General features: G+C 37.5%; 1 protein-coding gene across 1 annotated transcript in view; it reads right to left on the bottom strand.

The window, feature by feature from the left end:
- Positions 1 to 621: 621 nt before the first annotated feature.
- sec23ip (SEC23 interacting protein) overlaps positions 622 to 21,831 on the bottom strand; it is a 90,709-nt gene continuing 69,499 nt past the window's right edge. Inside the window, exons 17-19 of the mRNA XM_052026856.1 lie at positions 21,609 to 21,771; positions 8,916 to 9,035; positions 622 to 2,864 (exon numbers count right to left, since the gene is read on the bottom strand). Of these exons, the coding sequence (XP_051882816.1) occupies positions 8,954 to 9,035; positions 21,609 to 21,771 (245 nt within the window). The 3' untranslated portion in view covers positions 622 to 2,864; positions 8,916 to 8,953. The remainder of the gene's footprint in view (positions 2,865 to 8,915; positions 9,036 to 21,608; positions 21,772 to 21,831) is intronic.

The following is a 21,831-nucleotide window of genomic DNA, read 5'->3' as shown; positions in this document are numbered from 1 at the left end:
TAAGGTACCAATATTTTTTGTCTTTTTTTTTAAAAAAAAAGCTCACAGCAAATAACTGATGGGAGCGTTAGCAAAGTGGAATTTTCCTGTAGAAATACAGTAAAATGGATGAAGTCAGTGCCAAAGCTGGTAGTTCTAAGCAAAATGCATGACCTGAATACTAAACATGCAAAAGAATTCAATAATGTCATAGAATGCCAAGCTTTAAATTGAGGGCTGAGCTATTACGGTAGTGAGGCCATTAGTGTTACGCTATTACAGCACCAGCAACCCAAGTTCAATTCCCACTGCTGTCTGTAAGGAGTCTGTACGCTCTCTCCGTGTCTGTGTGGGTTTCTCCCAGGTGCTCCAGGCTCCTTCCACATTCCAAAGACATACAGGTTAGGAGTTGTGGTCATGCTACGTTGGCAGCGGAAGAGTGGCAACACTTGCGGGATGCCCCCAGCACATTCTCAGTAAGACAAAAAGACGCATTCACTATGTGTTTTGATGTACATGTGACTAATAAATATCTTACCAGTCAAAAGATTATTTAATTGCTAGAATATGACGAAAGCTGTCATTTATTCTTCTAGCACTCATTTTTCAAGGTTATAAAGAATAAGTGGATTCTTAGAGCAATTATAAATTATAATCAGTTTAATAATAATAAACACTAACAAAATATTTAGTCTACAATGACAGCAGATGGTATATATTTTGTTACCCAACACTAATCTGAGACCAGAAAATCTCTGATAGGATTTACACCCAATTTGGTCAAAACGGAAATCTTATTAAGCAGATTGGTACCTTTTAAGAGAGGCAGTCTTTATGCTAAAATTGCGAACTATGTAACACATGTACAAGAGGAATCCGGGGACATCTTTTAGAATGTTACAACAAAAATTAACCAGAAGTAGCAAAGCAGCATCGGTTGCAAGAAACATACCAGGGTGTAATATCTGAATGCAAGGCTTTGTTGATTTCTTAGATTTTCCTTACAAAAAAATTCTACAATTATAAATCCTTTTTAACCATTATCTTTAAACTTACAACTTGTGACAAATGCAAATGAATGTACATTCAGAAAACCCAAAACACCAACTGTCCAGATGCCTGCCTTTGGGCTTAAACCAAGAGGAGAGAAGAGGAAAGGAAATGTGCAGGAAAATACATTAATGTGTCAAAGATAATTGGATGTTGTTTGCTTGTTCATGCAGAACCTCACTTTGTTTCCCAGGATCAAATGTGAAATGGATAAAAATAAAGTCAAATAAATTTAGAAATTGCTGCCAGAGCTCAGCAAGTCAGGCAGCATCTGATGAAAAGTCATTGATTGGATGTCTTTTTCTCTGCGCTGATACTTTCTGACCCAAGTATTTCCAGAATTTACTACTTTAATTTCAGAATTCTAGCATCTGCAGTATTTTGCTTTTCTACAAAGTGAATTTCTATCTAACAGAAGACATAAAAAGCATCGTGACTGATTGCCCAAAGCAAAGTTTTCTCCAGAGAAATGCAAAAACTACATTCAATCTGAATACACTGCTACAAGGCTTTGTTACTCTGGCAGCACATGACTAACACAGGCAGAGAAGACAGCAAACTTGAGATGGTCAGCTCGGAGGAAGAAATGGGTGATTGAAAAGTTCCTTAATGGTTCTGGTATTTATTTCATTTCCCAGTTGATTGTCTATATTCCTCATACTCTAAAGTAAAACAAGCTTCATCATATAATAAAGCATTGCATACTGTCTACCCAGGTGCAATAAATAATAAAATTCCATCAATGATCTTCATAGCACCGATCAGAATGCACACTCTTTATTTAATGTCACTGGATGCATTTCTACCACCAGTAAAAAAACATTTTGTTAATGGTCTAACACAAGATTACTAAATTTGAAAAATAAAACCCCGTCATCAACACCATTTAAAGATGTACTTGGACCTAATGGAAGCTGAAAGTCAAGCTGAAGTTTACTGCTGCCTGAGAAGTCCTCTGGTGGGGATGAAATCACACGTCAGGCTGACACATTACTACAATCTTGCAGTGATATACTGCACTCTCCAAATAAAGCCTGTTGGCCACCATACTGGGGTGCAATAGAAAAGAGAGCCCAAATTAGGAGAGTGTTCAGTGGATTGGTGGGGCAAGGAGGGTAAAGAAATAGCAACATACATTATAGTTTAATGAGAATCAAATTAATTTCATTGCTCAAGATATCATTCTTGCAATGCAAGTGTGGTACGTGCAAAGTGTGCCTCGATTTCATATGGTGCAATCAATTTTAACATTTACAATATTTATTATGTAGTTAAGCAGGAAAACATTTATTAGAAACTAAAATATTCCGCAAGTTAACACAAGAAATATAGTTTTAAAAATGCACTACATTTGGCAGGAGCATGGGTAGCCTTATTCAAGGCACACCTTGTAAATTATAATCATTCATTTGTCTGAAGCAAGGCACTGCAGATTAAGTGAGTGAACTTCTACAGTGGATGGAATGAGTTAACAGGATGCTAGTGGAGAGGATAATATTCATTTCATTGGCTCCACCAGGTAGGCAAGTATTCTGAAATCAGCATTCAAGTTACTTCAAGAGGCTAATGAGTAGCAAACAACCCAGAATGAAAGCTCTCTCAAAAGATAGTCGCACTGCCTCATTAACTTAATGCAATACATTTCTGCACTGGTGAGAATCAAGTAAAGTTATATTTTCAAAGGAAAACTTTTGTTTAGAGTCAGTTGTTTTGTATTGTAGAATAAATTCAGACTGCATAAATACTATCATCCCAATAAAAGATACGACTACCAATTTCAATTGAGGATCTAAAATCACATTGTCTTCAGCAGCGCTGATGGTGCCTCGGATGACCTGCCAAAGAAAGAGTTAAAAATATTTAATGCTCATTTCGAAACACTGCTCCAGATCATATTGCACTGTACAATAGAGCAGAAGTTGCAAAGAGTAAAAACATTCTTATTTTTATTTTAGCAATGTCATCCGGTAGTTCAATCAAAATGATCATTATAGTAGTTAGGAGTTATTGATTAGAATTCTTTGCAACAAATCAGAATCTTTACAAAATATCAAAAGGAACAGCAATTACACTGGGACAATGACACTTACATTAAAATCAATATCAGCTCCTGATACAAAGGATGCAAGAATACCTGCATCAATAATTTTAATCATCTGTTTTTTTGATTCCTTCAAACTACACAGATATCTGCAGCATTATTAACATGATCAAGGCTACATTTCATGAATCCTATGTAACTACATAGTGTAGGATGATTTCCAAGCTACTGTAATGTTTGCTAGGACATCTGGCAACAGTAGTGTTAATATACCATGAAAGTACCAATTAAGTCCTTAAATTGATGAATGCTTTTAAAAGCAGTCACACTGCAATTCCTCATCATTTAACAAACCTGTGCACATATTATTCTCAAGCATGAATGTCACAGGCAGACACCAATATTGCTGTGTTCTGACTACAGATGCTATTGTGCTTTCAGATACGAAAGTTCAAATGGGAGCAGGGAGGAGTTTATGGGTAATAACGATATTCAAGGAAGAAAGTATAAATGGCTAATATCACATTAGGAAGTATAAAAGTGTTAATGGGTGCATTCAAATGTACAGGCTTGAGAGTTGCAGCTCAATGGTTTGAGAGAATAAAGCCAGTGATCAAACAGATTGAACTGGAGCTGCCCAAGTTAAAAACTCATTATCTGGAGATGACATAGCCAAACTGTAGGCATCATTATGTTGTTCTGTAGCTTTAATTTAAAAATCACAACATACAGTGAGTCGAGTGTCAGATTTTTGCAAGTAAAATTGGAAATTTAAAGAAAAAGAAAATTTGCACGATTGGTTAATCATGCAGGAAGCTTTAAATTCACATTAATCTAATGACCTTCTGTGTGTCTTGTGACATCTCACACATATCACTCTTCAGTTTAAACCAAGAAAGTTGTGGTAAAACTGCTTACCAGCTCTCCAACCTCAAAACAAAATTGTGAACAATTCCATCAATTGGCTTACTACAGTTGTATACACCTTAATAATGTTGAGACCATCCAGAAAGGTTGTCAAAGAAAGTGGGAGAGAGTTGTAAGATTGGAATTTGTTTAGTCAGATTGCTTTAAGAAAAAGTGGATCTGCGATTTGGTTATTGGAAAGTGGAGTCTTGTACAAAAGTATAAATGGGATGTTGCCAATCCAAGCATAACCAGTGCCACTATAAGAGCACCTACAGGACACTGGAAGTCTCTGGTATGCACCACCTCAAGAACTACACTACCAGTGACTTTAAAGATCACAAATACTCCAGATTCTTTTACTCACTTATGGTGAGGGAATAGAAAAGAGATTTTCAGTATCTGGGTAATGCTGGCAAATTTATCGTCCATCCTCCATAGTGGTCCCTAAAGGACTGTCCCAGTTCAAGAAGGTGGTGAGTCACCTTCTTCAACTGCTACAGTCCTTCTGGTGATTGCATTCCCACAGTGCTGTTGGGTAGGGAATTACAGGATTTAGAACCAGGGATGATGAAGGGCCAGAGGTATTTTCCCAAAGTCAGGATGGCCAGAGGGGAACTCACAGGCGGTAGCAGTGCTGTTCCCACACACCTGCTGCTCACCCTTTTTAATGGCAGAAGTCATGTATTTTGGGGTTGCATTCAGAGTAGTCTGGGTAAATAACCACAGTGCATTTTGTTGATGGCACATACGGCAGCTACTCTGCACCATGGTGGAGGAAGTGCAGATTTAGGGTAGTTCAAGGGGTGCCAATCAAGCTAGGCCCTCTATCCTGGATGTTGTCAAGCATTTTGAGTAGCTGCTACAATCATTCAGGCAAGTGGAGTGTATTCCACCACACTAATGATTTGTGGCTTGTAAGTCATGGAGAGAGCTTATGCCTGAATATTATCTAAATCTTGCTGCATGCAGGCATGGGCTACATCACCTGCTGAGGAGTTGCAAACAGAATTGAATATTCTGCAATCATAAGTGAACATCCCCACTTCTGAACTTATGATGGAAGGAAGACCACTTAAAGCAGCTGAAAATGATTAGGCCTAAGACACAGCCCTGAGGAACCCTTGAGGTGATGGTTCTGGGGCTGGGATGAGTGATCTCTGACAACGCCAATTAAAAAAAAACAAAAAAATAGCTGGGGCATAAAATACAAGAGAAAAGGAGGTCTCTGCACCACTTTATAAAACATTGGTTAGGCTACAGCACTATGTGTAGTTCTGGTCACCACACTATTATTAAAGAAAATAATATCAAATATACAGGCAATCAAAAAGAGTATGAAATATGTTTTACTTGCGCTTCACAATGATCACTGGGAGAGATTGTAATCAATCAGCTCTCCGTTTGCAGCGTTGAAAATTTAAATACACACCTTGTAACATACACACATTCAAATGCTGGGTATGAGGGTCTTTAAAACAATGTTATCAATCAGTTCTGAAGACAGTTGTGTTAACAAACAGTTCACGGTGTTTCCCTCAGCTTGTCCTTGTACTTTGATTATATTAACTTGTCCTTGTGTATTTGATCTTGCTACAAAATCTAGTTTCTGTCAGAGTTTTATGCTATTTCAAGTAGTTTAACCTTAATCACATTAAATAGTTCAAGTTTAATCATAATACCGTTTTGCTCTCACACTATAAGAGAGGGTCCAGAGGAGATTCACCAGGATATCATGCCTGGGATGAAATGCTTCAGTTATGAGCAGAGACTGGTTAGGCTGGGTTTGCTTTCCCTAGAGCAGAGGTGATCTTCAATCACCTTCCTTTGTGTAAAATAGGACTCCAGTCACTGGAGTGTTTACCCTTTAAGATCACCATTGACCTCAGTTTTATGAGGGTGTCTTGATATCACACTCAGTCAATGCTGCACTGAGATCAAGGGCAATCACTCTCACCTCTCCTCTGAAATTCAACTCATTGGTCCATGAGATCTGAAGCCAAACGATCTTTGAAAAAATCCAAACTATCCTGGATAAGTGAATAAGTAGTTTCATAGCATTGTCAATGACAGATTCCAAAACTTTGCAAATGATTGAGTATAAATTGTTTGGATGCCCTGCTATTTCCCCATTGTCAGGGAATGCTAATGTTGTAAATGCACTGTAGCAGCTTGGCTAGAGACAACTAGTTCCGGGGGCATCTAGGATGTTGTTTGGTCCCCTAGCCTTTGTATGTTCTCAGCTCATTATTTCATAATATCATGTAGACCAAATCAAATTGGCTGGAGATTGGCTTCTTTGAAGGTGGAGACCTGCAGAGGAAGCCAAGATGGATCATCAATTCATCACTTCACGGCTGCAAATGTTTTGGCCTTTTCTTTAGCACTTGCATATTTGACCTCATCACCTTCGAGTATGGCATTGTTCTTGAAGCCACTTCCTGGCTGTTTAATTGTCCACCATCACGCATGACTGGATGAAGTATGACTGCAGAGGTTTGATTTGATCCACTAGTTATGAGATGATTTAGCTCGGTTCATAGCATGCATGTAGTCCTGTTTTACAGTTTGACTGAGCATACTCCAGCTGTGGCCTACCCAAGGGTCCTTCATCAAAATTCCATCAAAACATTCAAAGCCCTTCAATGTCACAATCGAGGCCAAGTTTGAATGATTCAGAGTGGAATCAAACCTGGGGCCTTCCTTACCTGCATGATTCAGCACTCATCATTTCCTTTGACCTCATATTACATCTATATTACTTCATCAACCTGTTGTATTTACATCACAACACGTGTATGCTGCACCTTTACTATTAATTGTATATAATTCTACAAGTATTCCAAAAATCAGACATTTCATACTGCATGCCTGCGGTCTTATTAATAATGTAAGTGTTCTTGTGCACAAGTGAAAAAAAAAGATAAAAATATAGAGATATGGATAAAATATATAAGTAAAAATAAACAGTGTTCAAGTTGCTTAAGTACAAAATTATGCATATTTTAGGAGATTATGTTTATATAGTGTCATTCACAACTCAAAAGTTCCAAATTGCTTTATGGCCAATGAAGTACATTTTCAAGTGTAACTACTGTTAACATAGTAACATTGTAGCCTACCGCAACCTCATCATATTCTATCTGCATTGATTAGTCAACATTTTAAAGACCTGTGGCTAAGAGTTTTGTCATTACTAAATCTATACAAAACAATCAGTATTCCAAACACCAGACACAATTGATTAGAATTCTGGAACACTCACAGACTGATGTATTTTGATTGACTGGAGTTTCATTTATTCTGACAGCAATGGTCAGTCAGGGAAGCTAAAACCATTAAATTAAAATGAACAAATTGAACTTTCTTTTTGCCAGAGAAGGTCAATCACTGTTAGGGTGCCAGCTTTGGCTCAGCAGCAGTAGGTATCCCTTGGAATCAGAGAATTATGGTTTTGAGCTCCATGCCAAAAACCCGAGCACATTTTAGGGTGACATTTTAATGCAGAACTGAGGGAGGACCAGCAGGAATGGCTTCTTTCACATAATATTTAAACCAAAATCCCATCTGCTATCTTGAGTTGATGCTGAAGAATGTGTGTTAATTTTTTTTTAGAACCAAGCAGGGGGTTTCTTTTGTTTTCCTGGTCAAATGATTAAAAATTAACACACACCACCAGATGTTCTCATTATTTATTTCATTAGATGCTTGTACAACTATTTGAGTCATAGAGTTATACAGTAGAGAAACCAGTTCATTAGCCCACCACGCCCATACCAATCATCAAGCACCTATCTATACTAATCTCATTTGTCAGCACTTAATCTGTAGCTGCCTAAACCTTGGCTATTCAGGTACTTGTTTTAAATGCTTCTGTAGCTGCCTAAACCTTAGCTATTCAGGTACTTGTCTAAATGCTTCTTAAATGTTGCTAGAGTACCTCCCTTCACACCCATTCAGACAATAAGATCCAGATTCCAACCTCTCTCTGGGTGAAAAAGTTCTTCCTAAGATTCCTTTAAACCTTTTACCCATTACTTTAAACCCACGATATATAGTTTTAGAGAAATCTACCAAGGGGAAAGGCTTTTAATATATACGTCTCTCTTAATTTTACTCTGACATTTTTCATAAACAAAATGAGTTTATTATACCTTCCTCAATACTGTCTTACAATTGAATGCCGTCACACATTAGCAATGATGTATGTGATGACATTAGGACAGATAATTAAATATTTAGTATCAAATGTTCTTTCTTGGTAATGCAGAATCCTGACTACAGAGTTCATTCATATTAGCATTATAGAATTGTACAGCACAGAAAGAGGCCCTTTCAGCCCACCTCATCCGTTAATCCCACTTGCTTGCATGAGGGCTGTGTTCCCCTGTGCCCTTCCTATCCAAGTACCTGTCCAAATTTCTTTTAAACCATCTGTCTCTACCACCTACTCTGGCAACTTCTTCCAGATAACCACCATGCCTTGTGGGGGAAAATCTTACCCCTCAGATCTCCTTTAGAGTTGAGGGAGTCCCTGTCCCTCAACTCAACATTTTCCAATGTCTCACCACTCATTGTGCATTCACTTCTGTTTCTGTCCTAACCATGCGCTTCTCCAGATTGGATTCATTTGCTACGTTTCTGCTCACCAGCCCATTGTTACATTCTTACAGCGTGCAGCTTTCGTCATTACTTTTAACCACATGTCACATGGTTTCAGTCAATCTACCTTCATGTGATCTAAACATCCATTTAGATTAGTAACAGACAATAGATTACCTGCTATTCTATATGGGTTTCATTTAGAAAATGCTGTACATTTTACATGTTAAACAAATTTCAATAGCTCATATAATTTTAGTTGACAGTCAGGAACTACTTCGTTCAAAAACTGACTTAGATCAGCAAAAGAAAATATTGAAAAGAATTAAAAACTTACCAGTATTACCAAGATAATTACAGTTTAGCCTATGGCCATCAATGTTGTGGTTGTTCAGGGCTGATGCCCATAGATTTGTAAATCTCTTTAAGAAACAGCAAAGCAGTGTCTTCCGATTCCCTACAAAAATTAATGCCATAGTATTAGCACAAAGTGAGAACATTTGACAGAGGTAAAAGTGTTTTTAATGTATAATGTGGAAAACAAAGCTGGATTTTAATACAAGCTATGGTCGTACTTCCATGGCAATATGGCCTCATTTTTTGTGTAAATCAACACACAAATGTTAAGTTTTTATAAACATCACAAAAAAGGTGGATATCAAGAGCAAGTGCTCTAACGAAGCCCAAGCAAAAGTTAGCACACCAGAGAAAAATAACAAGTCATTCACTAAGTCCAGTCTAAGACATGATTTATCCATTCTTATGTACTGAAATTCAATCACTGAACATTGGTAGAATTAAGGAAATTAGACGATACTTTCTAAGTTACCAGATAAAAAAGTTAGTACACTACCATACCATATGGTTGCTTAAATTATCTACTCAATTTCTAGTATGGTGCTACTTGTATGTCTTTTTCTGCTAAGCTTGCATACAGTTGAAAAAGAAAAGTAATTGTACTCCAAGACTGGTGACCTGACTTGAGCTTGACATGTCTGGAACAAATCAGGTTGACTTTGCAAAAAAATCCATGTGCTCGGTGTGGATCGGGGTCTTTATAAATACATCTTGATAAAATCATTTTTAAAAATCTTGAAAGAAAATCACTGCCATTTAATGTCACTGTAGGGTGGTGGCAAATTTAAAATAGAGGATTTTACGTACTGGTGAGCCAGCAGGCAACATACAAGCACCAGACGGTGGGAGGTGCTCCTGAGCCAAACAGGCAAGGGGTGTGGCTAGGGGCCACATAGGCAATCACTGCAGGAAAGCCCACTGAAAATATGGTGAACTGGTGGAATTTGATGGATTTAATTTCCCCCAGCAGTTAAATTTCGCTGCTCAAGGAAATGCATCTTCCCAGCTTATAGTTCACCAGACATCTCAGACCACTGGTGGCTCCACTGAGTAGCTATTAGCTCGCTTCCACTAAATAGTTTTAGTTTGCTAACTATGGAAGTGGGGGAGGGAGGGGAATAGCCAGTGGGTGGTTGAGGAAATAAGTTAGTACAACCAGAATTAAAAACAGAAAATGCTAAATATACACTTCCACGAGCTGCATCTGTGGATGGAGAAAAGGAATTAACTTTTCAGTTTAAAGAACCTTCTTCAGAACATCAGCTCTGTTTCTCTCTTCACAGGTGATGACTGATCAATTGACTATATCCAGCATTTCCTGCTTTTACTTCAGATTTCCAGCATTTGTGGTTTTCGTCTTATCAATGAGCAAATCCAGAACTAAGTTTGATGATAGGCATGGTTCTTCACCCAGAAACTAGTAGACCTCTGGAAAAGGATGTCAACTCATAAGTAGGATGGTAATTCGCCAAATTCCCACAAGTACGAATTGAAACGGTGTTGGGTTGGGCAGAGATCATCTTGTAGGGGAAGGTACTAGACTTGCTGTGATCACCTTTATCTAAATGAAATAAAGAATTTCCTAATGTGACTAGCTAGTTTTTGGATCTTAAAATCCTCATTTTTTTCCTGAGGTTTACTGTTCTGTATCTATTTGTACCACGGGGCTTTTCCCAATACAACCTGGAATCAGACTCACTAACTAGCCTTCCAACTGTTGTATATAAATGTTAATGATAGTAGTTATGGCCAGATTACATCAAAATTTCAGGAGATAAAGAGCAGTATGCTAAATTAGCATAACATATGATCTTGAAATCTTGCATTATTTAATAATCCAATGCAATTAGTGTGCAATTTAGTTAGGAAAATAAAAGTTTTGAAGTAATATAACACACACACTTCACAGGTTTAATTATCACCTTTTGCAGGATATGCAACTTGAATTTACTGTGACCCTGCTACATTTTGTTTTTTTTCCTTCTGGAGAGAAAGGGAGCAAGGATCTTGGGTCAACAAGTTCACCACAATGAAATGCCATATCACATCATGTTCAGTTTCAACCCAGTACAATTTTGCAGAGTGAAATGTTTCACAACCTTTAATACCATTTCAACCATGGAAATGCAGTGTTCTATTACAGAGGTTAATAGACTGGATTTACATGGTCAATGGGGAACGGATGGTTCTTGCTACTGACTTCAGAACAGGGTAAAGATTTTCCCTATTCTGACTTGGAATCTGGCACCATCTTGCAGGGGATTGGAGAATTTTAGTGAACAGTGATGTTATCAAGTAGGCCGATTAGTAGATTAAAAAAATTCTCACTAATAGTAAAACAAAAAGCACTGACTATATTTTCCTATTTAATCATTTTAAAGAAAGTAAAATAAAGATCAGGACACATACATGGGTTTAGTGTAGAAGATGCATTAGTATCTACATGAAGCTCTGCCTCAAGAAGGCAATGTCCAAAGATCCCCACCATCTGGGCCATGCCACCCTCTTGCAGCTACCATCGGGCAGGAGGTACAGAAGCTTGAAGTCCCACACCACCAGATTCAAGAACAGCTACCTCCCTTCAACCACTCAGTTCTTGAACCAATTCGGCACAACCCTAATCACTATAGTATAGTAACACTATGACCACTTCACACTAAATTGACTTTTTTTGTTCTAATTGTGTTTTTTCTTGTAAAAAAATTGTGTATGATTTACATTTATGTTTTTTTTTGTGAATGCTGCTTATCTGATGCTGTGTGCCTGTGATGCTGCTGGAAGCAAGATTTTCATTGCACCTGTGCATACATGTACGGTGCATATGACAATGAACTTGACTTTGATGCTTGCCTTCATTGGCTGAAGAACAGATCGCAAGAGCAGGAAGGTTATTCCATGGCTGTATAGTCAGGCCACAGCTAGAGTACAGTGTACAGTTCTTGTCACCACATTACAGAAGGTGCGACAGTGAGTGCACAGATTTATAAGAATGGTGCCAAGGCTAGAGAATTAATAGTTATGAGAAGAGACCATCTGGGCTAGGGTTGTTTTTTCTGAGGGGCAATATATTTGAGGTACATAAAATTGAGAAGTCAAGACAAAATAAATGGAAAGACATAGTTCCCTTAGCAGAGAGGTATACAACTAAGGGACATTGATTTCAAGTTCATTAATAGAAAACCAGGGGGGAGTTGAGAAAGAATTATTTCACTCAATGAGTGGCAGGGTCTGGAGCACACAAAGGCTGGTGGAAGCAGAAACTCTCACCATATTTACAAAATACCAAATAGCCATCTCCAATGGTGTAAATTTCTATGATTGTACAAAACAGTGTCTGATTTGGTGGTCAGCAATGCATTTTCATCATTATCTGCTGAGCTCACAAGCTGCCCACAAAGAACTACAGACCGCAGGGTCAAGACTTTTTTTCTTCCCATTAGCAGTTGCCTTCAGACATCAGATCTGGGGAATCACTGGGAATCAAGAAGGTTGAACAGCTAACTAGACTGAAGAGTTCTCACAAGCAACATGGCAGGAAATAAGAAGTGGAATTATTAAATTAACCTTATAAATAGAAAGTCAAATAATGTAAGGACAGAGATATGACCTTATGGTATAAGAGCCAACTTAGTCCATTCAGCCCATTGAGTCTGCTCCGCCATTCAATCATGGAGGTTTTTTTTCTCAATCCCATTCTCTTGCCCTCTCCCTGTAACCCTTAAAGCCCTTACCAATCAAGAATTTATCAATCTCTGCCTTAAATAAACCCAATGACCTGGCCTCCACAGCCCTCCGTGGCAACGAATTCCACAGATTCATCACCCTCTGGCTGAAGAAATTCCTCCTTATCTCAGTTCGAAAGGGATGTCCCCTTTATTCTGTGCCCTTGGATCTTAGACTCTCATAAGATTACAGTTAAAAAGTGAAATATCAAGAACTTTTATATATACACTAATTACACACAGTTTCAGGCCAGAGAACTTGTTAAAGTATAATTAAACTTATTTTGTTAAGAACTCAGTCAAATCATAAAAATTTATACAGCACACTAACAGGCCCTTCTGGCCCAACAAGTCCACGCCAACCATTTAAACCCATGTTAACCTACCCAGGCAGCTTTGGAATGTGGGAGGAAACCGGAGCACCCAGAGGAAACCCATGCAGACACGGGGAGAACGTACAAACTCCTTACAGACAGCGATGGGAATTGAACCCTGATAATGTCACGCTAACCGCTATGCTACCGTGCCACCCATATTCAAAAAAAGAATTTAACTGTCTACAGCAAAAGCAGCACATAAAATGAAGTCCATTTAAAGTCACTGAACGTACGTTGTTTGCACTTAAGAAACCTGCAAACATTCACCCTGGAGGAACTGGGGATCATCCACTACAACTTCCATATTTCCACGCTTAGCTGCCCACATGTCACATCAATAGCTGGTGTCAGTTTTACATAGTAGAGAGGGTAAGCACAGTTTCGTCATCATTGCAACCTCAAATTCCAGGTTGATTACTAAGATTACATTCAAGACATAACTTCTCGTATGAAAACAAGCATACATAGCATGACACCTGTCTAGAGTTTAACAGTACAATAGTTTTTGTTTTCCTATTGTATAACTTCATGTGGATCTTTCTTAGTCAGTTTGTCAAACATTCCTATTACTAGTGCAATGTAATACAGTAAAAGTGACAGCTGATTATTTAAACAATAGCAGATACTAATACTAATTCAAGTGGATGGCAAGCTTTACACTTTATTTCTCCTCCTGTTCCAACTGCCATCATTAAGATGCATTATACAATTGAGCTTAAACTGGCACAAAAGAGCATCCTGTCAATATTTATACTTAAGCGCATCTCATCGCCTTTTGCATTTAATGCGTTTTTCCTTCATAAGCCAGAGTTCTACATTTCAGAACCACAGTCACCATTTCTGATTCTAAACAGAATGAAGTCTGTCTGGTTTACCTTATTGCTGGCATGATACTACTGCCACAGATGAATACAAAGTGCATCTTATCAGTAAGCAGACACCTGATTTTGCTGAAGTATTATTTTACTTCATGCAGTACATTAAGGTGTTCTCCCAGTCAATTTGTTCCACAAATTTTCAGCCTGAATGTCTCCACTGTGAAAGACTAGAATAGTAGGAAGATCCACGTACACAGATAATTCTTCCAACACCTTTTGAAAGGCATGGCTGCATTCAGAGTTCCTTTCATCTACAACTGAATTGTTTAGGTGCAGCCTATTTTGCCAAGAGGAAACATTGATAATAGACAACAGTGAGGCAGAAAAAGAAAGCAATGAACCCCAAAGCAGAAAGCTTAAAACGAAACATAAACTAATTAGGAATAAAACAAAACAAAAATTATGGAAGAAATAAGCACCACAAACATAAAAAGATGCTATAACCTCAATTAGTTTGCACTAAACCCCATTAAATATGTACTATTCAGAGATTACTTTGAATTATGTCAATTCTCTTATAATTTTGCCAGAAGTTTAAAAAATTCTTTGGACGAGGACCTTAAAAATACTCAAAGTCATTTTCAACAAATCCAAGTTAAAGGTGTTCATTTCATGCATTAATTGCAGAATTATTGGATATTTATTTTGGCTCAAGCAATCCTTTACTGAATCCATGCTGCTCCATATAGATTTTGCACATCAAATACTCCAGATTTCACAGCCAAACCTATGCTTCTATAAACTGACACTTAAAAGAAACCAAAGATTTCTTGGTTTGAAGTTTATGCATGTTCCAGCTATTGCACATTTATTATGGATGGATCAATGCTTGTTACACAACCTTTTGATGGTGTGGTTGAGATTGCAGTCTTGTACAAAGCAAACTGAGCAAATGTTGTTTGACTATAAGGCACGAAAATTTCCAAAGGAACCTTTTGCTTAAATAGCCCTTGTTTTGAATGGTGATGTTTGGGAAGGTAGAAGTGGGTTGGGCAAACCACAGATTTTATTTAAAGTTCTTCCATGAGTCAAGTTGCCGCTCTCATCAAAACCCATCCTTTCCTTCACTGGATGATGGTAATATCCTACTGAATACAGTGTCTGAATGAGTAAGAGCACTATTTTATTCATGTGAAAACAAAATAACATTTCATGCCAAAATTGCTGTTTCTCCCCTGCACACCCACACCCACCCCCCCCCCCCCCCCCCAACCATACACAGTATGAATGAGATGTTCCTTTGTTTCCCTGGAGTTATCCTTTACGTACAAACTAAAAATGCAATATTGTTAGAGCAATACAACTCCCTACTTTTGGAAAAAGGTTTAAAAAACATATTTGTTCAACAACGACAAATGAGCATCAGTCACTAATTAGCACCTCTTTATAAATGTATACCTGTCTTTATGAAAAAGTCTTTCATCCTCTCCCCAATACTGTAAAATTTGACTGCATCTTAATGACACCAATTTTAGATCAATTTTAGCTCAAAAACACAATTTTTGTTCTCAGTCTTTTTGCTAGAAATGTGCGTGTCCTTTGGAACAGCTAATTTACTGTCTATTAAGAATTAGGTAATGTGACGTCCAGTACATGGACTGATTTTTAGGACAAAGGTAAATAGCTATTGCATCATATTTATTTTAAATTAGATGAATTATTACAATGTAATACAAGATAGCCAAATACTTCAGACTAGGAAATCACATCTCCTCTGACAGTATCATCTTCCATACGAGTGCTCCATAAACCCTCTTTTGCTTCAACCATGAATTCTATTCCAGCATAGATAATGAGATCCCTGACCAGGTCTGTTCAATTTTTCCACTATACTCTTCTCACCAGCTCTTCCCATTCCCAGAACTAGGACAGGATTCCCCTTGTTCTCACTTTCCACCTCACCTGCCTTTGCATTCAATGGACCATTCTTTACAATGTCCAGCACTTCTACCACCAGGCCCACCTTCCCTGCTTTTACCTTAGCATTCACCTCTTTCCTCCCCACTATCCAGAGACCCAACACACTTTCCACACGAAGAGGTGATTTACTTGAAATTCTTTCCATTTCTTGTACTATAGATGATGCTTATGATGTGCTCTCCTCTACAATATAGGACCAAACTCCGACTGGGTGACCATTCAGCTGCAAGTAAGACCCCAAGCTTAATATCACCTGTCACTTCCAAGTCTCCACCTCTGATGCCTCTGCCTCCCAGAATGTACCAGTGGAGCTTAACGCAAGGTAGATGAACAGCACTACCATTCTTTGTAGACAAGTTAGAGCCTTCTGCACACAATAAGTTCAATTTCAGATACATTTTCGAGCATTGTCATTTCACATTTCTAGTAGCCATTCTACATTTCTCTGGATATTTTAAGATAATTAGTCTGAAGTTACACCTCTTTCAGTCCTCTGTTTCTTGATACAACCTTCTTTCACCTTGAAGTCGGTACTTTTGTCTTTTAAACTCGGCTGCTTTTCACCCTACCATGGGCTGTTTTCTCCTCCCCTCCCCACTTTCCCTGCATCTTGAATCTCACTTTTTTCTAACTGTTCCCAATTCCAATGAAAAGTCAATGACCCGAAACATTAACTGCTTTGTTCTCCATAAATGCAAGCTAAACTGCTGAATATTTTCAGCAATTTCTGTTTTTATTTCAGCCCAGGAAATGATGGTGATGAAAGTAATACAAATTATTCATTTTATATTAGGCTAAGAAATAGAAACTGAAGAGCTGTTTGTACTAGGCTGCACTGAACTGTGAAGTTATCATAATAGGCACACCATGAAGTGGTGAAATAATATCCCGCTCATTTCCAATTTGGAACTTCAGTGAAGTTATCTGTTGCATCACTGAAGGAACTTTAGGCAATCAATCCTAATTTCACAGAGGAAATAAGCATGAATAGTTTAACTACAGAAATCACATGTCATTGGCTCTTTGCATACTTTATTCCTCAAAAAGCTAGCTAACCTCAGGAAAAAAAATCAGTGCTTAAATACATGCATCTTTTGCAGTGTGGAAAATTACACAGAGCTATTTAATCAATCCTGCCTAATGAAGGCTGGAATGCACTCAAATAGTGCTTTGGTTTTTTTTAAGCAAAGTAAGACCCGCGTTCAAAACTATGCTTTTTTTTTGCATTAAAAGAAACTTGTTCCAAAAGTAACGTAACTCTAACCACAGCTACAATTCTTAATCACATCGATATTTTTTTGAAATCAATGACCAACGTAAAATGAAGTTTGGTGTTGAAACTTGATAGCATGGATGCGTCACAGAAATTAACCAATCACTTCTGAATTACACCTTAATCAGCTAAGAAATATGACAAACATCTGGATATTCATATACAATTTTTAAAAATGTGCACTCTTTGAATCTTTTTAGAATCTACCAGAAGACCACTTCTAAATATTCCATTGTTTTGCATATGCTTTGATCATCATGAGATTCCCACATCTTAAAAAGATAGGGAACAAAACAACTAAGGTGGTACTTTATATCAAAGGAAGCACATATTCCAGAGTCTTATTTGGCATGATTGCATCTGAAAGGCCCAGGGAGCCTTTAAATGCAAGGTTGCCTCCTCAGGCATACAAAGTCATAAAAAGGTAGTCTTACTATCAAAACTTTCCAAATGCTTTTCAGGAGAGATGGAGAACAATAGGAACAGTCATATTGCAATACTGTTGCACATTCTTTATTGAACAATGAAACAACATTTATCCCAGTGTCTAGGTCAATACATTATCCCCTCAACTGCAATCTCTGCAAGACCCTTCAACGTCCACAAAGAATTTCTTCACTTCTAGTAAGGCTTCTAAAAATTCTAAATTTCAGGTATTTGACTGAATAGGTCAAATCCTTTGTATAGTCTGTCTGCTACATCAAGCCCCGTAAAAACAAAGCTAATTTGAGGATATGAAGTCACGAGAATGCTGTACGTCTTTGGAATTCATTTGGATTTCCCAGAATATCTACCAGTAGACATAATGTACGCTTCAATCGCATTCATAAAGCTGAGCCAATTGAAAGCATTCAAGCATTCTACCGTGAAAACAGCTCATCAGCCATTAAAATTGTACAATTAAGTTGGTCAAGTATTTCAGAGATTCTTTTTTAGACATTAAATGACTAAGATTATTTCACTAATCTGTTGCAATGAAGTGACGAGGAGTTTCTTAATGCTCAGTTTTGTTATTTAAAATATCTGATGTTCAATTCAACCTGCAGCATATTTCTAGGTTGGATCTTTCTACAGTCAATTTAAACCTATTTAATAGAGCTCTTCAAGGGTAGCATTTGTAATCATTCACATTAATTACATCAAGGACAGCAGAATGGCCACCCACACCATCTGTAACTACTTACTCTCACACATTAGCAGAATTGCTATTCTTAAAACCCAAACCAAAGTAATAGCAGAGTTAGTTGATATAGGACTTCATATGATCTATATTTCACTAATTATCTCCTGGGCTCCCTACTTAGGGAGACGGTCAGTTACTTACACCTATATCACATCATGTGCAATCAGTTCTAAAAGAATGCTGCATGCTTCAGCACCCAGACCCTATTATAACCAGTAGAAATGTCTACCAGGATTCTTCAATCAAAATAGCAACAATGAAAAGGGCTTCTCTACCTCCCTTATGCATTATTTTGGAATCAAAAAAAATTACATTGTGGATTTTATTAACAAGTTCTAGAAGAGGCTTGCCGATCCCAACAGACTATAACCCAGATTCAGATTTTGTAGTTTTGATCTGCATTTATCCATTTAAATGCTAACAAAGTCCTAAATTTTCTGAATGTCATATTCAGAAACATTTCCAAATGCTCACAGCTTTTGACAGGGGACACAGCTGGGGGAAGGGCTTCCTGCATGCCAATAGAAAATATCAAAGGGATTAATCAAAGTCAACATGGATTTATGAAAAGGAGAGAGTGTTTGACAAACCTACTGACTTTTTTTTTTAAGGATATAACTGATATAATAGATAAGGCAGAACTAATGGATGAGGTGTATTTGGATTTCCAGAAGGCCTTTGATAAAGACTCACTCAAGAGATTGTGAACTGAGGGTAATATACCAGCAACACAATGCCATTGATTGAAAGTCGGTTGAGGGACAGCTAATAGAGGATATAGCTAAATACAAATGTACTGCATTAGATCAGTGCCAATATACCTTAAAACATAAGACAGTAAATGGTAAGGAAGGTATTCCATTGGGGTTTCAATAATTCAAGACTTCACCCTTTTGCAATCCTGTATGTCAAATATCTTTGCACCGCCCATATTTTTCTGATTGCAATCTGGAGAACCTTCTGATCCTCTGCTCTCTCATTTTAATTTGCATTGATAATTTTCCTCACAGCAGTGTAAAATTGTGGTTGCTTGGGGAATCCAACCCGTTTTCCCCATCTCATTTTCTTGTTCCCGTGCACTGAACTTCCAATAAGTGCTTTACTATTCTCACAAAAAATTAATTGCATATTGCATGATATAATTGTACATTTTGATTGCATGGAAATTAAATCCATACATTCATGTTAATTGGCAAGACTGCACTTGCACTGGGGAGAACAATGCAGGTCCAGGGGCTGAGGAAACTTGTTAATTTCTGAAGAAACAGAGCCCTCCCAATATCACATATTACTACAGTGCATGTCCTATATAGGTAAGATAAAGGAATTACTGTCAAACTACAGCAGGATCTGGAAAAAAGATACATGAATTGTGGGGCACCATCATAGAGGCCCATTTCACAAAAACTGTTTTCATAGGACAGATCTCAACATTAAGGGTAATAATCCACAAACATGACCATTGATAGAGAGAGTGCCTTTCCCCTGGGATATCTAGGCCAAACAAGATATAATTTTTGGTAGATATAAGAGAACTCATCACTACTTACAGCCACCTTCTGCTCCTAGGTCAAAATTTACTAATGTCCACAGAGTGTTTTGAAACAAATGTGTGGAAAACCCCAGCAGACAGGCTGCTGGACTGAAAACATAAGGACATTCTAGGTCCTGAACTTTACTCTGGTACAAACTTGATGACAAAGCCTTGCAATGGCAAAACATTTTAAACATTCAATTGGATTTAAACATTTCATAATTTAATCTTACTTTGGATCTCAGTTATGCAACCCACACTTAAACTCCCAACTCGCCAGCTATTTCTCATTTTAGCTAGGTGGCTCCAAGTTTAGTCACCACAAGTAGTTAATGGAGTCTAGTTGTGCCTTGGAAGTTGAGAGAGCCATTTCATCACTGATGTATCAGCACTCTACTGACTGAACTTCAGCCTACTGTAACTACTTACCATACTCAAACTTTAGATTACAGGTGAAAAACATGCTGCAGTGTTTCCTGCATAAATGCTTGCAATTTCTTCAAATATAATTTCATATCTGCAATGCCCTCCCCTATATTAAGAGCTCCACATTATCATTGGTTCTGCAACATCAATAAATATTGGTGTAATGCGAGGTACTCATTTGAAAGCAGGATGAAAGGATGGTTAAACTGCATGTTTTGGACTCTACAGGCTTTAAAGTATTATAGATGTAAAATATGGGCAGATTAAAAACATTACTTGTTTATATATCCTTAAACTTAGTGAGTAGACTCCTCATAACTGAATGCCTAAAACAGCAATACAAGACTTTCAACTGACAAATTATTCTGGTACAAGTATTAACATTAGTATCCAGACAACTGGCTCTCCAGTAACTTAAGTCTCTTTGGGCTACTGTGTGTAGTACATACAACTTGGCAGATAAATTATAATCAAATCTCCAGTCACAGAAGAGAACATTCTTGTATAAAATCAGAATACAAGGCCTGCATTTAAGGTTACACCTTTAATCTACTTAGCACCTTTAATCTACTTAGAAAATCCCTCCCAGCAATTCTGGAAATAATCAATTCACTTTAGTAATTCATTCATGAAGATACAACCTTCAAAAAAGTCTAGTGATCATAGACAGGCACAGGAATTATGTATATTTGGAAGTAATTACAAGGCTACATTTTAATCAGTAGGTTTTATAAAAAAAAAGTAATAGACGGCAACAGCAAATTTAAACATTTCACATTGTGAGTTGGATTTATGAAAGGAAATTCATGTTTAATTAATCCATTGGAGTTCTTTGATGACATGACTAGTAGAACAGACAAGTGGGAACCATGGATGTGGTGTATTTGATATCTAGCAACAATGAAGGACTGACAATGCATTTCCAAATCATGATGGTGTACAACTTCTAAGGGAAAGTGCAGGTGTTTTCCCCTATGGTTCTGCTGCCCTTGCAGTGAATAGAATTTCAGATACTTCCTGAAAATCCTATAAATGCTACATCTTGCTGAGAGTTTTAATTCAATATTAAACCATAATCACAACTTAACATTATGCTTTAAAGTTCATTTTCAATATTTCAGCTTCCATCTTTACTTTACATTTGTGACAATCTCATTTGAACTTGAAAATATTTGAAAAATGTAGATAGGTTGTGCTTTTTAACTTCAATTCATTGTGAGAAATCTTTAATGAGATTGGCTGCTTAGTCTGCTCAATGACATCACACTGCAGTACGCCAGTGATTCACTGGAACAGACATTTGACAACAACTTACGGCAGAAGAGCAGCCCTTCTTTATTAAAAGAAAACTCGTCCTTACCAGTAACACAAGTGGCTCTGAAGAGCAAACAGATATTCATTGAAGCTTTCAATTGGTTTTTCTTGTAGAACATAATCAATACGTTGTCCTCCATTCAGCATTCCAATCTTCACAGCCGAATCCTCATCCTTGGATGATTCTGGACTGTCCACCAGCTTTTGCTCTAAGTTTCATAATACAACACAAGAAAAGAAGCCTGTTATCTGGGGCACAATTGCCTATG

The sequence above is a fragment of the Pristis pectinata genome, chromosome 12 (assembly GCF_009764475.1).
Source record: "Pristis pectinata isolate sPriPec2 chromosome 12, sPriPec2.1.pri, whole genome shotgun sequence".
NCBI classification, from domain to species: domain Eukaryota; kingdom Metazoa; phylum Chordata; class Chondrichthyes; order Rhinopristiformes; family Pristidae; genus Pristis; species Pristis pectinata.
This window is presented reverse-complemented; position numbering and strand designations above follow the sequence as displayed.